At 34.3% G+C, this 16842-nt stretch overlaps 1 protein-coding gene across 1 annotated transcript in view; it reads right to left on the reverse strand.

The window, feature by feature from the left end:
• TUSC3 (tumor suppressor candidate 3) overlaps nt 1-16842 on the reverse strand; it is a 184544-nt gene that overhangs the window by 111654 nt on the left and 56048 nt on the right. The window contains exon 6 of the mRNA XM_046940707.1: nt 18-12451. Coding sequence (XP_046796663.1) covers nt 18-383 — 366 coding nt within the window. The 5' untranslated portion in view covers nt 384-12451. The remainder of the gene's footprint in view (nt 1-17; nt 12452-16842) is intronic.

Raw genomic sequence — 16842 nt, forward strand, 5'->3', positions numbered from 1 at the left:
GCGGCGCCGCTGCCCACCTCCTTCCGCCGATTGGATGCGGACCGGGGCCAATCGCAGCGCCCCACGCCGCGGAGGCTCCTGGGAAACGTAGTCCTTCTCACCCGCAGCGCCGCGTGCCGGTGAGCGCGCTCCAACGCCATTTTGGTGCCGGTGCCGGAGGCGGCGTGGCAGGACGCGGTATCGGGCACGTCGGACACCAACGCACGGGGTCCTACGCGCAGTGATGTGCAGTGAAAGCTTACTGGCAGCTTTATCAGGGGCGGCCATCTACCAAAGCTGTTGCCTGAGAGGTAGCAGTGGTCCCCAGGCAGGCAGCAGATATCAGTGCCCAGCTGGGACCTGGTGAGCAGCTTTGCTTGCTGGCCAGAATTCCCGATCCCCATAACAGCCGGCCACCATGGCAGCTGCCAGAGGCACTGAGTGCAATCATGAGTTGAGACTGTATTAAAAAAGTAGAAAACTGACGACCCTTATTTTCCATGTTTGTATGCATGCACTTTTCAGATTTCACTATTCACACAGAAAGTAATCTTTGCAGAAAATAATATTCATGCAATACTCTAATAAAATTATTTTTAATGTTATTCTCAGAGCATTAACCATGCAGCTTAAATTTGATATTCTTGTGCACAGTACACTACTCAAATCACCGATCACATTTCTTTCCATGGAACACACACTGCAGTACTCAGGCTGGGTAATGTTAAATTAATGAGTGCCTACCTCTTTTTTTTTTCTTTTTTTTTTTTTAGATTCCAAGTGTTCGCCTTATGCCAGGGACCTTATTTACACACATCTGTGCTGAAGGCTCCACAGACAGAACTATTCATTTCTTTAGAGATTTTGCTATGTCACTCAAAAATATTATGAATTTACTAATCAAAACACCAGATGAAAATAGAAAGCTGGAGCACCGAGAGTACTCAAAAGTGTATTTATTTTGGGCACAGAATTTTTAGATGGTATTTTAGTGATAGCATTGGATGCTAGATCAGTGGTACTACAGACAACTTCGCAATATGTGTTTAAAACATGAAATATGGCTGTGATGTTCTTTTATATTTGCAATGTGTCTTTGAAAAGTTACTCATATCCACAGGAACTATGGATCATATTCACCTGATCTACCAGACACTTAAAATTGATCTAAGATTCTTAAATTCAAGAGAGTTAAAAATCAAGTTATCCCCATATGTCAGATTCTGTCACTGGACAACAGTAATCATAAGGTGGTCAGTAATGTGGGCTCTGCTTCTCAGCTATATAGAAAGGCTGGCCCCAAAGCCCTTGATCATAATTCTTACCCCCCCCCCCCCAAAAAAAAAATGTCCATATGTTTACACCCACTTTTTAGTCTGTGGCTGAAAAGAAACAGTAGGAACAACTTACTGGAATCTAATACAGAGGGATTTATTGAGAAGCCTACACTTCCAGAACAGTTTCTCCAATGTTATTTGTATTTGGAATAGTAATACCATCAGTACAGATATTTCAACATGACTGTGACAAAAAGTGTCTTAGTGTTGCTATTATCAATACCACAATACTATGTTAACCACTATATAATAATCTAAATGATCTGGAGAACAGAGTATGATACCATGGTACTGCCTCCCATGGAAACTACTTCCCTATAATAAATGACTTAAAAATAAAAATTAAGTATATATATATATAATATATATAGCTGCTGTTAGAGTGGATTACAGAGGTTCCTAACACAGAACTCTGCTTTATACAGGCAGGACATTCCTATCAGAATGGTGTTTTAAAAAATGTAGACCTTTTTCTCATCTGTACATTTGGAAACACTGCACTGGAACAAGAGAGGCTTTTCTTAACAAATGTGCTAAAAGAAATTACATGTAATTTAAAAATCTCAGGATGCTCTTGCTAAATCCAAAAGTGTGTTGTAATCCTCTTGATCTCCTCCTGAGCCTCAGGCACCATGGACCTTTCACATTGTCACTGTGTGAGAGCAGCATTAAAACTATGAGAATATGACAACCACTGGAAAGTTCCTGGTTCCTTCAAAATGCTAAGAAAATTGTTTTGACACAATACAGATCTGTAAAGGATCTTATATTTACTTTTAATGAAAGGTCTCAATTTTCAAGAGTCCTGAAAGTCTTGACCATGAACAGGAAACAGCAGCATGGGCAACTTGTCTTTTTTTCTGCTCAGATTTCTAACCTGTGTTCTGTACAAACCACAGCTTTCAGATTCAAGATATTTGTGACTTTTTTTTTTTTTTTTTTTTTTTTAAGCTCACTGAATAGAGGAGACTTCACATATTTGATTTAATGTCTGGGAGCTGTAATACAATTAAGCCATTGAACCTGCAACTGTGTTTTGTTTTGTTTTTCACTTTGAAGCTATCTAGAGATAGAGCTAGCCTCAAAGATATTTTATACAGACATAGCTGCTGTATAATCTCTACATGTACAATCATGTTAATGAAGGCCTAAAAGTGAAAGGGTGTTTTCCTTTCCCTCTTTTCTGAAGAAACTACAGAAGAAAGAGTAAAAGAAATGTAGTGCTGGAGTTGGATTAATGGGCTGCCCGAAATGTCATTTCACTGCAGATGAGTGCAGTGAAGTTTGGGTAGGGAGAGCAGTGTGAGGAACAGCTAATGTGAACGTGACTAACCAACAGATCAGATTAACTCAAAACTCAAATCAAAATTTGCAATTCAGAAACATTAAAAAACAAAACAAAACAGAACAACAAAAACAACAAAAAACTTAAAGAATGAGTAAAGATAGTTGCATGAAGGAAAAAGGGTAGTCCAACTGTTTCCTGGAAGAAAAAAAAGTAAACTAAGTGTTCATAAGCATTTTAGTAACACTTTAACATTAAAGTAGTTATGATCTTCCTATCTTACTTACCTATTTTGTTAACATTCTTCTTTCTTTCCTTGTAATGAGAATATTGTTTGTATGCTATGTAATTTGTTGTTTGTTTTTTTTTTAATATATGTGTGTGTGGAGACTCAGAATGGTAGAACTCAAGCTGGCATGATCTTTCCTTTTCTTTTGTTTTAAATAATCCCTGAATAATCCCCTTAAATTTAAATCTGACTTTTTCTTTTTTTTAGAGCCCATCAATTACTGACAGAAGAGTTATATGAGTTAGGCAGTCATATCCAGCCATATGCAAAAAGGAGTTACTGTTCTGGTTGCCAGGTACTGCTACTTCTTTATTAGTTTTGTTAGTTTTTTTGTTGAACTAAGTTTTGATAAGAAGGAATTTCCACAAACATTCGATATTTTCTGCAGTTACCTTTTAAGTCTATTGGGGTTTTTCACTTGATATGAATATGTTTTCCCAATTATCTGTGATGAGCATCCAAACCACATTTCAGCTGAAGTACTCAGTTTCAGAATTTGTTTTCAACTGTAAATTTAAACATAATGTTCAGACATCTCAGATTGAGTAAGCTTAAGAAAATAATAACTTTATTGCCAAGTTGCAACAGAGCACAGCATTACATCCCCTAAAACTACACAGCCATTTAGTAGCCGATTCTCAGTTTTGAGCAAGCCCATCACTGGACTGTTTGTTACAACAGCAGCAGCTCAGCTTAATGAGAGAAATGTCACATGAGACTTCTGTGCTACAACTTCAAGAAAACAAGAATTGCATTTGCTAAGTGTGATTTAGTATTGACCTGATGCAAAACAAAGTGGTTTGGTCATTTTATTAAGCTATGATGAAACATCTTAGATCTGGAAATGTTTATATGTTTCTTTAAAATTAATGTGCTAAAATTCTTGGACATTTCTTAATTAAAACTTCAAAGTTTTCTTGATTTTGATTTGGGATCAAAATGAATAATGTTGTGTCAGAATTTTCTGCAAGAAATTTGTATTAATATAATCCTGTTCTTTATGTGATGGATGTTACAAAGTCTCAAAGCAAGGGCTACTTCTTAGAGAAAAGATTACAAACTTCGGACAAAAAACAGTTTTTTAAGGACTTTTTTTACTTCTGTGTGGTCATTTAAGTGTCACAGGTCAGAAGATGCAAACTTTTATGTACAAAGATGGATTTACTCCTGTAATCAAATGGAATGGTACATTCTCTTCTAGCTTTCAGCCATCAGCCTTCAGAGAGGTTTTTGTTTGTTTGTTTGTTTGTTTTTCATTCATGCCCCGTTGATATCTCTTTAACCAATAAACCACATCGAAGCATATAGAACAAAACTTGGAATATTTGGGAGATGCTGCCTCCTAGAGAGACGAGCTGCCATTAATCAATTGCTGTCAGTAAGTGGCAATGTGAAGCAGAACTATACCTATATTTGGAAATAAGTAGGAGTATTACGTCTCACAGATGTGCTTTTCAAGATATTCAGGCTCTTGAGTTTTTTGGCATTGCACAAATCCTAATGCATGCCATTAGAAAAAATTTGCTCATGGGGTGTGGTTAGCAGTAGATCAGCACTTGCTGATTCCTCTTCAGAATTTTGTTTAGTCTGAGTAAAGAAGATAAAACTATCTAGCTACCTGTCATCTATCCAAGCTCACCAGTTTACTAAGTGTACTGTTACATTTCTCTCTGTCTCTCACTTCCTCACTTCCACATCCTTATCAAAAGCAAGAAAGCAGGGTAGGACTTGAGTCAGCAGTTAACCAGACTAGCAATATTGAAAATGCCTTCTAGAGCTGAAACCATATGATTTTTCTAGAGTCTTTTATTTTCTTTCTGAGTTATCCTTTCCTCAAGAATACAGCAATAAAGCATGCTTTGTTCATTGTTGCACATAAATTTTATTAACATGCTGTATACCGCTTTTGCAGTATGATAGAAAAGTGCTATGAAAGCAGATTGACTACTGAACTTTCTATCTTTTTTCTCTTTGGTATTTTTCATTATGTTTAATTTCAGTAAACCTCTTATGTATACAAATTCAATTGATGTAATTTTTTCTATCATTGTCCTATTTCATTAATTTCTAATAGGATTCAACTAAATATTATGCAAAAATATTACTGGATGAAACTGGACAACAAAGTCATTTTTCTTCTACATCAACATGCCATGTATATGGATTTTTTGTTTTGTTTTGCAAACTTTCAATAAATTAATTTCATATTCTTACAGTGAATGCACTGTATGTTGTCTGATGAAAGAAACTCGAGGAACAAAATAATCCATGTATTCTGGAAAACATAGAAATTGAAGCATAAGGAAGGATTTTTCTTTATAAATACTATACTTAAATATATAAAAAGATACTTAGTTACATAAGGCAATGGGGGTTATTGCGTTTGATATCGGTACCCAAGCACACAGATGACCTGTATTGATAAAGCGTAAGCAAATCTGGCTGAGAATCCTGACCATAGTTAACAAGTCTTAGACTGCTTTAGCTTTATGATTTTTAACCCTGATGTCCCTTATTGTTTAGTATGATTTTGGATAATGTTATTCTAGAAGTTCCTTCATCTATAAGCAGTAGTATATCATCCATAATAGCACAGATATGTTTTTAACCTTAAAAGAAATTTACAGATATACATTAACAGGACCTGGCTGTGAAAATGGGAGTTGGTAAAATGTAAACAAAACCATTCAGAAAAAAGTAGTTCAGTTCACCAATGAATGGCAAAATCACTTGCAGCTCATTTATACATTTTAACTCTTCAATAATAAATGCAGATTCATGCAATTTTCCAATTAATTTAAAATTTACATTTTATTTTGTCTTCAAGAAGTGTTCATGTTTATTGCCTCAAATAAATTAAAAGAATTATGGTGAAGATACAACTCGTGAATCAGCCTGGTTATGGCTTTCTAATATCTAGGCTCAAAAGTTTTTTGAAATTTTCCATTCTTGACAAACACTAATAATAAAACATATGCTAATGGGCTCCTGTAACTCTTAAAGAACACCACCATAACTCATTTCCGTGCCCACAGTTATGCTATTTTTTTTAAATGAAAACTCAAAGTTTGGCGTTTGATTATAGAGAAAGAAAGATATCTCATGAATATGAAATTGCTCATGCCTTTTAATATCTCACTCTGGAATCTGGAGTTAATGTTTGATACAAATGTCAAACTGATCCTCACTGGTGATATACAGTGGATTTGTGTTACCACATTACATTGGAGTAGAATTTTTCTAAACTAATTTAACTTATCAGCTATTTTAAATTACAACGAATCACTCTCTGGAAACAGTTATTTTCATTGACTATACAGGTGACTTATTAAAGAGTAGACATCAAAATGTTGGTTGAATTTGGGACAAACTAACATTATCCATGGAAATTTAATCTACAAATGTAATGCATCAGGTATTTATGGAAAGTGGAAATGGAACTGAAAGTGGTTTGAATTCTGAGAACCTTGAATTATAGGCACCTAATGGTGCCTATAATGGGTAGAAATAAGTTCACACATAATTTGGTTTTTATTTATTTTTTCACAATATCTTGGGAGTCATAACAATTAAGGCCTGTAAAATACTAGTCTTAGATATTAATATTTCATTAACAAATGAAAAAAGTATGAAAAAAAAAATCCCAAATCAATCAGCACAGATGGTTATTTCAGTAACAATCTTTTTCACATGTCTCCCTGTGGAAATGTTTAAGTTCAAGTGATGCCATTGAGAATACTAGTTATTTCTTCTCTAGGAAAGTTAAGACAAACCTACATTATTTCCATACCGATAATGAGCCTTTTTATTGCACACAATAAGGTTTAATTTGTTCCATTAATAATTGTAATAGAGTACTGAAAAGCCATTTTACTTTAAGATGCTAAATACCTCTGTCAAACACCCATTCAGATTGTATGCTTTTAATAGAAATGCAAATTAACATTTGATTAGTCAAAAAAAAAATCAATAATTACTGAATATGTTTTAGGTTATGGTAGATAGTAAAAATTATTTTTAATTATTAAAAGTGTTAAGAATATCAGATGCAACTGAAATAAGTGTTTGGTTACTTTAAATAAGCCATTACAAATTTACTTAGCTGAAATTGCCGTATTTCAGTTATAAATAATATCTTAACGAATGATATTAACAGAGAATTAATGATGCTCTTGCAGGCACTCACCTAAGCATACTCTTATGTGAATGTTGATTGCACACACAGTTTTAATTGCCCCTTTCCTTTTTTATTACACATTACTTTCAAACTTTCTAGTATAAGTATAAAGGTCTATTTTTTTACTCTACAATTTTGCAATGAAAGAAAGTATGACAAGAAGTCCTAGCCTGTGAGAGATGGATAGACCAAAGATACAGGCAATATGTGAACTTTTCTAATATCCCAAGGAAAAAAAAAAAAAAAAAAGCACATTCACATATTCTTCAAAGAGGAAATAGGATTCTTGTCTGTAAAAAACAAAACAAAACAAAACAAACAAACAAAAAAAACCCTCATCTGTGCTGTTCATGGTTTTAACTATCAGTTCCTGAGTTTTTCAATAGGTCTCTGTGAGATCAAGAAAAATCAAATAGTTCTAGCAAAACAAACAAAAAACCACAACTACTTACAGTAAGGTGCATCTTCCTGGCATAAGGAAAATAAACTTACATATCAAAGAAAATTTTGAATGTAACATTTTCAGAGAAAAATTATTTTGTATGTATATTTAATAAAGCAACAACATAAATGTGTGACTTATGATAGTCATCAGGCATATTAAGATAACTTTTAATATCTGATATTAAACAAAAGTAATGGAAACATTTTAATGACACATAATATTCAGATTAAATTATTATAGTTTTCTTAATGACTTCTCAAAACAGCCTATTATAAACAACACATAGCCTAGATGAGATTTTACCATTATCTGAAACACAATGCTGTGACCCAATACCCGGTTCTGTTATGGTGAGACTGCTGACAGAGCAGAGGTCAAATGCTTACATGATTAAGTGAAGTCTGTCAGATGTGTTATTTAACAGGCTCTTAGGTTTGTGAACTTTGTTACATCTCATGTCATTGACAGAATCAACTTCACATTGTGGGAGGAAATCCTTGCTGTTTAGAAGCTTCATTCTGCATCTTCTTGCATTTTAAAAACACATCATTTACATTTTTTTATTAACTTCGTTTACACCATTCTAACATCAATAAATGAAAGCCAAACATAAAAGCAATAGATTTAGGGTGCAGTTAGAGAATGCTAAAATACAGTTAATGTGACCTAGGGGTTTTGTTAGAAACTCATTTAACATAACCTCTCATTGCTGTGTGGTGATTCTCTGACACAATTCTTCCATGCACAAACAAAGACATATAAAATTGAATTAGGACAGCATTAATGCTTTTCTAGAAACTAGAGAGACCAGAATTGGAATATTGTATCTAATTATAGTATGTACATTTCATAAAATACAGTTTAAACCAGAATAATGGGTAACGTGTAATGTGAGCTCTAAGCTCACATTCCTTAACATTCAGTGAATGTTAAGGAAATTCATACTATTAATTCAAGAGAATAATATAACATGATCACAGTCAATAGGTATATGTAGATGTTTTTATTGTTCTGGTCCCTAATTTTAATGCACAAACTCTCAGTCTGGTCATGGCTGTTACCTTGATTTTTGTTTTGTTTCATTAATGGACAATTTAAGTCTTATTTTCGCAGCTCTTAACTTTCAAACATTGAAAAAAATCTGCAGTTTTCTGTGAAAAGTTAACCGTATAAACTGAAAGGATGTCTTTCAGCTCAAGGATATTTTTGCAACATAGAATGACTTGCTTGAATTATTTCTAAAAACAACCGAAACATTACATCAATACAAATTATTCCTGACACAAACTGAATCAGAAATGTGTAAAAATGCATATTTAGTTACACAGATGTTGAACTTGTTTTGTTTCACTGAGGTTGTAGTCAAAATTTGTTAAAAATTTTCTTCAGCCCACAGAACTTCTTAGATATGTTTGTTTGCTGAGTGCTGCTTACATGTCTCTTGCTAAGAAACTGATGTTTATATATATGCTGTGGTGTATGTGGAATCTAGAGACCAAAAGCGGTGACAAAACAAAGATTTTATTATGATGATCTTGAACAAAGAGGAAGGCACAACTTTGGTTCCTTCATTTTCCAAAACTCAAGTCAATGGGAAGACTTCTCATGATGGGAATGTGATGACCAGTCTTGCAGAAACAATATGTTTAAGTTGGTGAGATCTCTGTTACTGATAAAAAGTAGCATAGGCAAAGGAAATTCTACACTTACCATTTACATTGTGACAATTACTAACATCAACAGATAAAAGTACTTGAATGAAACAATTACAGCTGGGAACATCTGCCTGGTACCAAAGTAACTGAGCTTATTTTCTCTATTTCTGCCCATAAATGGTTTTTATGTAAGATTATATATTAAAAACATATAAACACTTGGATAGATATCTAACATCTAAAGATAAAAATGAAATGCTCACAGTACAAAAACTTGCTTTGGGATTAAAACCCAAAGTAAATATACTTTTCATAGTCTTCAAATCAAATTTTACATCAAATGTTTTTAAATCAGATTGAAATTAGGAAAATGTAATTGAAATTCTCACAATCTAGTATCCTTCACTATTCTTTACCAATTTAATTAAAAGATGAACAATGAATCTTATGTCAGGAGATGAACATATCACTGTACAATGTGAAAAATCAATAAGCAAAAGTGCAAAACTTCAGAAGTCTTACAATAACCTTTTAGTACATAAGCAAGGACTTAGACTTAATTATTAAACAAACAACTATTCATTTCTTGACTGAACTCAAGATAAGTGTCATGTCATGCTCATATATCATTATTATGACAAATTTTAAAAAATACACTTTTTACTAAGTGCTTTCCTGGGAATCTTAAATTGAATCATCCATCCCAATTAAGGGATAGTCAAAAAATATAAACTGAAAGTGCTCTTCTGCTCTATATTAATATGATGGCTCAGTCACAATGTAAGTTTATATGAGCATGAAAATGATAGATTCTCTTGAAAAATGAATCCCAGTAGTCTAATTAATCTAATCACAACAGATTATATTCTCCTAGTATATTATCTAATACACATGGAAATATAAGAAACACTATTTATATGTAGTCCAATACACTAATCTGTTCATATTATAAAATGAGCACCAAAAGGAATGCCGAATAGCTCTTCTGTGTAGTAGCCTAGCTATTGCTTGAACACAATGAATTTCACATTCAGTTGTTATGTAAGCTGTTACTGTCTTCAAATAGCCTATCAAATATTCCACCAACAGCATCTCAGCACTGATGCAATGAAAGGACATTCTAGCTAAGAGTTTCTCTTGTGAGGTAGATCTCTGTGATATCATCTTATATATGTTTTTTTTTTTCCTAATAAATGAAAATTACAATACTGAAGAGATGCTACAAAAGAATGGTAACTGTAATGATCAAAGGTAGTAAATGACTCAAGTACAAGGAGCTAAGCTTTGTCATCTGGAGGAGAGAGTCATGCATCACTAAAGTCTCAAAAATATGATGCTAGAATTAGAGCTGAGCATTAATTTTAAAAGTCATAAACATATGTCTTGTCTATTCCCAGATGAAAAGATAAATCAGAAAAAAAAATTGCAGTTGGTTTTAAAGCCATTTAAACATCAGTTTATGTAAAATGTCTTCAACCTGTGTTAAGTTCTATGGGTAGGATTCCTCAGCTAATTGTTTAAAAATGCATATCCATGCAGTAGTAAGCACTCAGAGCAAAGAGATTCAGCTCTGGCTTAGGGAATGCAAATCAGTTCCAGAAGTACAAGCAGCAAAGCTAACAAGAAACTGGCACAGGAGCTACAAAGCTAACAGGGGATTCACTTTCAGAAGAGCTTACCAGTTTATCAGTATGAACAACAACAAAAAAGATGAGAACAAACTAACCAGGAGGAAAAGTATACAGAGTAAAGCTGCTAACTTACAGCTGCAGTGGATGTAACAGTGCAGGCCTGAGCCTACATTTCACTCCAAACCTGACTTACAACCAAAGTGTGTGCAAGCCCAATGTAAATCAAAGTGCTTTAAATGAATTTCAAAACCTCATCCACTTTATCCAATTGTTGAACGTCAGGCATGTTTCCATCCAGAGTTAGACAGACACCCACTGTAAGAAGGTAAAATGGATCTGCCATAGGAATCATAGAACAGTTGGGCATAAACTTTGGATATGTAGCTGACATCAGTTACGGTCTCATCAGAAAGCAATTATTATCACATACTTTAAAGGCACTAAGGATAATAATTTGTCCTAATGCATTAAAATATTACTTAAACTTTGTTTTGTCTATAGAACAGTAGGACTGCAATGCTTTTTATTTTATGTATATGTTTTATTTTTATATGTTTATGGAATAATTGCATTTCAAAGTTTGTTTGTTTAAAAAAACAAGCCAACAAACAAACCTCTTAGGCTTCATTGTACCATCAATCTGTATGGAAAATTTGAAAAGACTGAGAAAACTAAATTTAGTTCAGAGAGAGTCTCCCCCTAAAAACAGGACTTTTCTCATAAGCTGAATTCTTCACTTCCAAGTTCTACTTCAATTGCAATGAACATTTGCTTTTCTTTTTTGTAAAGCAAGTAGCAGATTTCTTCTTGATAAGAAGCTCAGAAGAGATTGTTTTTGTGCATGTCAGACACATTCAACCTAACTTACATTCTCTCATATGCACCAATTTTCTTTCAAAATTCATTTACACTGCTTTCTGAAGCTTTAGCTGTCAATAATTCCATATTAGTGTCCATTCCAGAAGAAGTAAGAAAGCTACACGACATAAGGGATCTAAGAGTTAATTACAGTGAACTTCAGGTCTTTTCCCAACAGGCAACAAAACTACAGTCCTTTGGAAAGTTAGAGATGGGAAGAAGTCATCTCCATACACTGACAGGTAAATTATGACTTTTTTACAGATGGGAATAAAGGTATAGCACAATAATAGTTATGAAAATTACAGGAATTAATTTACATATTTGACGAAGATACAGTGCAGTTACTATGTGCAGCATCTGATGCATGGACTCAAATGTGAACGATCCAAATCATTTATTACAAGTTCTCACATTACTTATATACATTCACAAGTTTCCTTTTTTTTTTTTTTTTTTTTTTTTTAGCTTTCCCATCTGCCCTTACAACTTTCCCATCCACCTTTACTTGACAACAGAGTATTCTACAAACACTCCTTATCCGTGCATGCGGGTGCTTATCCAATCAGAGCCATGAGTCATTTCTTTTGCTTTTTCTCTTCTTCTAAAGGTGTCCTTGGTTCTCATGCTGTTTATCTTGCTCCACAGCTTCTGCTCTGAATAGATTTTGTTGTATTCCCACAACTACGGGCATGACCACATCAAAATGGAAAATACATGCATTTAAACTTCTTGGCATTCAAGCATACCCCAGCACACATTGCCCAATTTTAAGCATTCTATAGATTTGTCTACCTGTAAGAGAGGAAATAAGGGGAAGAAACCCATTAAAAAAAAAAAAAAGTGATATGTTTGCTCAGTTTGTTTCATTAAAATAATGCCAGCTTCGCATTATCTTACTGAGCAATGTTCCCCTCCACCGCACTGTTCCCTACTCCTGTTTCCCCTTAGTGTGCCACTATCACTGTGGATACAGGTGAAACATCAGATGTATTCCTTCCTGTCCACCTGAAAGAACAATTATGTCCTTAATTGTACAAGCAAGTAGCACACTTAAAGTTCATTCTACAACTAAAGAAAGATACTTAAGTATATATACATATAGTTCAAGGTCTTTATACCAATCTTACCTCTAGATTGCCAAAAATGCCAGTTGATAACAGAGTTCTATAATGTATGGTAAACTTTGCTGCATATTTGTAATGTTCTGGTGCAAACACAAAAATATTCAATCTTCCCAAACATTTTGATGAATCATACCTGTCACAGATGAATTAAAAACATCCCAAAAGGATACTCTTGTGAATCGAGGTACATAATTCTCCACTGACAGCACCTTGCAAAGACATCTAAGTCAATGCAAAAGGCAAATCCCTACCAACCTATTTTGAAAGCTGTTACATTGCCTTTTGACAGATGTAAATTACCCTTATCCACACAAAGTTACTTGGGATGCTCCATTAATTACATTTGCCAATTTAATTACGTTGACATAATATCTGTGACAGAAATAACGCACATTATTCTACGTTGGAGTCAGTAAGTCTCATACCATTCATTTTTGAATCTGCGTTATTATTATACCTGCATCAGACAGACAGGTGTATTTGTGATGGTGTCACATGTGAACGGTGCTGGTTAAGAAGGACATTCTACTGTTTGTCAGCCTATCTTCCCTCCATTGCTATAGGAAACTAACCTTCAAGACAATTATGTCTGCATATTTTAGTCAGACTTCTGTGCTTATTACTAATAAAATATAGAATCATACCTGCAATGCTTTAATTTGGACACTACCTTCAAAATTTAAAAAACTACTATTTTTTACATTGAAAGAAGTGATGTAGGATTTCCTGTAGAATTTGCAGAAGTAGATGGTAGGTCATTATGGAAGTTCTGTGGGAAGTAAATATCTTAATCTTTACTGAAAGTCTCATTAAAAACAAAACAAAACAAAACAAAACAAACAAACAAAAAACCACACAATTTCAGGCCAGTGGCAATAATGCCTCCAATACTGAGATCACCTGTTTCTACTGAATTGAGGTGTAACCACTAGAGTTACAACCCTCGAACATAACATTGTAGAACAGGGTACTGTTAGGCAATAACAGAAAACAGCAGAATTACTTAAGATAAATTTGAAGACTTGTCTTTTTAATTCCTTCAACATATGGCATGTGAAGAAATAAGAGTCTCTTTTCAGAGTTTGGAAACACTTATATGCTGATGGATAGTTTTAGCTTAAAAAATGTTCTGGATATTCAGCATGATATGCTCTGTTGAGTGCTCAGATATCTCTTCCACCCACCTTCTTTCTTACCCCCAAACCTACCCTGAAAGGTAGAATCAGTAATGCCACCCAAAGTATGTTCTGGAAAATCTTATCATCTACCCAGTATTTGTACTATACTCACCTCTCCTATACTTTTAAGAAGATAAACCCTTACTTGTTGTGGATTGCCTTTTAAAGACAAGGAGTAGGATAAGCAGATGTGGAAACAGCCTTTAATACTGCTGATTTGATGTTTGCTGCATCAAATCATCAAATGCATCATCAGGTCAGGTAGCGACAAGATGAGGGGAAATGGCTTTAAACTGGAAGAGGGTAGATTTAGACTAGATAATAGGAAGAAATTATTTACTGTGAGGGTGGTGACTGGGAACAGGTTGGCCAGAAAGGTTGTGAATGCCCCCTCCCTGGAAGCGTTCAAGGTCAGGCTGCATGGGGCTTTGAGCAGCCTGGTCTAGAGGGAGGTGTCTGTGCCTATAGCAGAGGGGTTGGAACTAGGTGATCTTAAAGGTCCCTTCCAACCTAAACCATTCTATTCGTCTGTGATTCTATAATTCTGTGATTTTTCTCTCTAATAGTAATTTAGACTAAGCTTGCTTCTGTACAAAAGCAACATTTTAGATAGTGAAAAAAGGGATTAAAAAAAAAAAAGCAAACTCAATTGCTCAACTACACATAGTGAACTTAGGAATTACTTTTATTATATTTTTTTACTTTTATTACGTTTTTACTTTCCTATTTCTATTTTTTATTTTTTTATGACTGCTGAAATTCTCTGTGTTAAATATTGCAGTACACAGAGAGATGGTACAAGAGAAATAAAACAATACTGTGTGTTTTTACCATGCTCAGGAACTGTAGATAATAGAATATAAAGAAAGAAAAAAATGGACAATACTCATCCCAAAGGTCTACATGAAAAAAAATTGTGATGACAAGCATAAAATTATAAATGTCCTGGTGAAATTGAGGCAGGTGGCAATGACAGCTGTTTCAAAATCCATCAAAATCTTCAGGGCTTTTGAATTATTGTGAATATAACATATTAAGTTATATTCATTTTTTGATCAGATTACAATTTTGGTGAATAAAGGTAACTGTAAATGTAATAAACATGGTCTTTGACAGTTTTTGACCTGGAACAACATGCTTTTTTTTTTTTTTTTCTTTTTCTTTTAACAAATTGTCGTTAAGTAACTTAGTAAAATAGATTTAGAACAGCTACCTGTCTATATCAGAATATCTTTCAATAAGAAATTGTCAAATCAGTGTACTTGTATGGGGCTTTGCAGAGAGCAACTGACTGCTACTGTTAAACATTTTTATTACTCTTCTAGATAAAAAACCCATAGCCACACTGCTGACAAAACCTGAAGACTGGCGATGGTAAAAAAGCACTTTTGTCAAATTCCTTAGATCACATAGCAGGTTGAAGATGGTTAAGAAAATAATTTTTTCTACATCTGTAAATAAAAACTGCAATACTCAATCACAAACAAAAGAATTCTGAAAACAATTTACAAGAGAAAAACAGTTCTTAATAACCTCAGAGAAATCTGGTCCTTGACTATAAACAAAGAAATGGACTTACAAAGAAAGGCTGAGAGCTGGGCTCATTCAGCTTGGAGAAAAGAAGGCTCTGGGAAGACCTCATTGCAGCTTTCCAGTTCTTGAAGGGAGAGTATAAAGAGAAGAGAGACCAACTACATTGTAACTGCACAGACTGACAGTGATAGAACAAGGGGAATGGCTTTAAACTAATAGAGAGAAGAATTTAGATGTTAGGAGGAAATTTTTTACTCAGGGTGGTAAGGCACTGGAACAGGTTGCCCAGAGAAGTTGTAGATACCCCATCCCAGGAGGCATTCAAGGCCAGGTTGGATGGGACACTGGACAGCCTGACAGGGTGGCAACCCTGCTGATGGGCAGGGTTATTGGAACTGGATGGTCTTTGAGGTCCCTTCCAACCCAAGTAATTCTATAGTTCTATGATTATGATTTAATCTCACAGGCTGAAGTTTTGAAATACTACGTACTCTAATGCAGCTCACATTTAAAACAATTGGAGAAGGCAGTTAAAAGAACCGAAAATCAAGTGCTGAGAAAATGCCTTAGAGAAAGAGACTTGAAAACTTAATCTGTTTAGCATGTCAAAAAGAAGATTGAAAGGTAACTTGACACAAGGCATAAGTATTTCCTTGAGGAGCAAATACCTGGCCCTAAAGATCTTTCTACAACAGCAAAGAAAGGCATTAAAAACCCCAGTAACTAGAAATCAGGCATAGCCAAGATAGAGAGGACATGCATTTTTAAACAAAAGCATGTTTATGCACAGATTCGAACTTAAGGAAAGAAAGAGAGCCTAGTTGTTGATAGTTTGTAGCAAGACCAAATGCCTTCTGTAAAATAAAAAAAAAGCTGTGGGCACTAACTGGCTGAAATTCAAAAATACATATTGTACATAAAAACAGTCTAGATGACTTGATGATCCCTTTTGTCCTTAATGAAAAGTAAAAAAAAAAATACCTTCCTGACAAAACCTATGAATATAAAGTATCACAACTAATAAAATACATGAGATCTGCATTCATTGGTGTGTTTCATAGTAGACACTAACAGTTAGTTTTGATAGGAGATCCTAATTGTATGCATCAACTTCTTTGAGTGTTGAGCTTTAGAATCAGAAGTCCAAGTAGGATAGTACAACAATAAAAGCTGTGTAATTCATGTAATATAATGAACGCAAACAAGGATATGTAAGTTGAGTTAGTCTTGATATTGTGAGGACAAAAAATGATAGGCAGTAGTCCAGTGCAGTAAATCATATTGCTGCTTCTGTATCAGCAAGAGCAAATTACTTGTATCCTTCAAACAATGTAATTGTTTCTACTCC

Source organism: Gallus gallus, chromosome 4 (assembly GCF_016699485.2).
Source record: "Gallus gallus isolate bGalGal1 chromosome 4, bGalGal1.mat.broiler.GRCg7b, whole genome shotgun sequence".
NCBI lineage: Eukaryota > Metazoa > Chordata > Aves > Galliformes > Phasianidae > Gallus > Gallus gallus.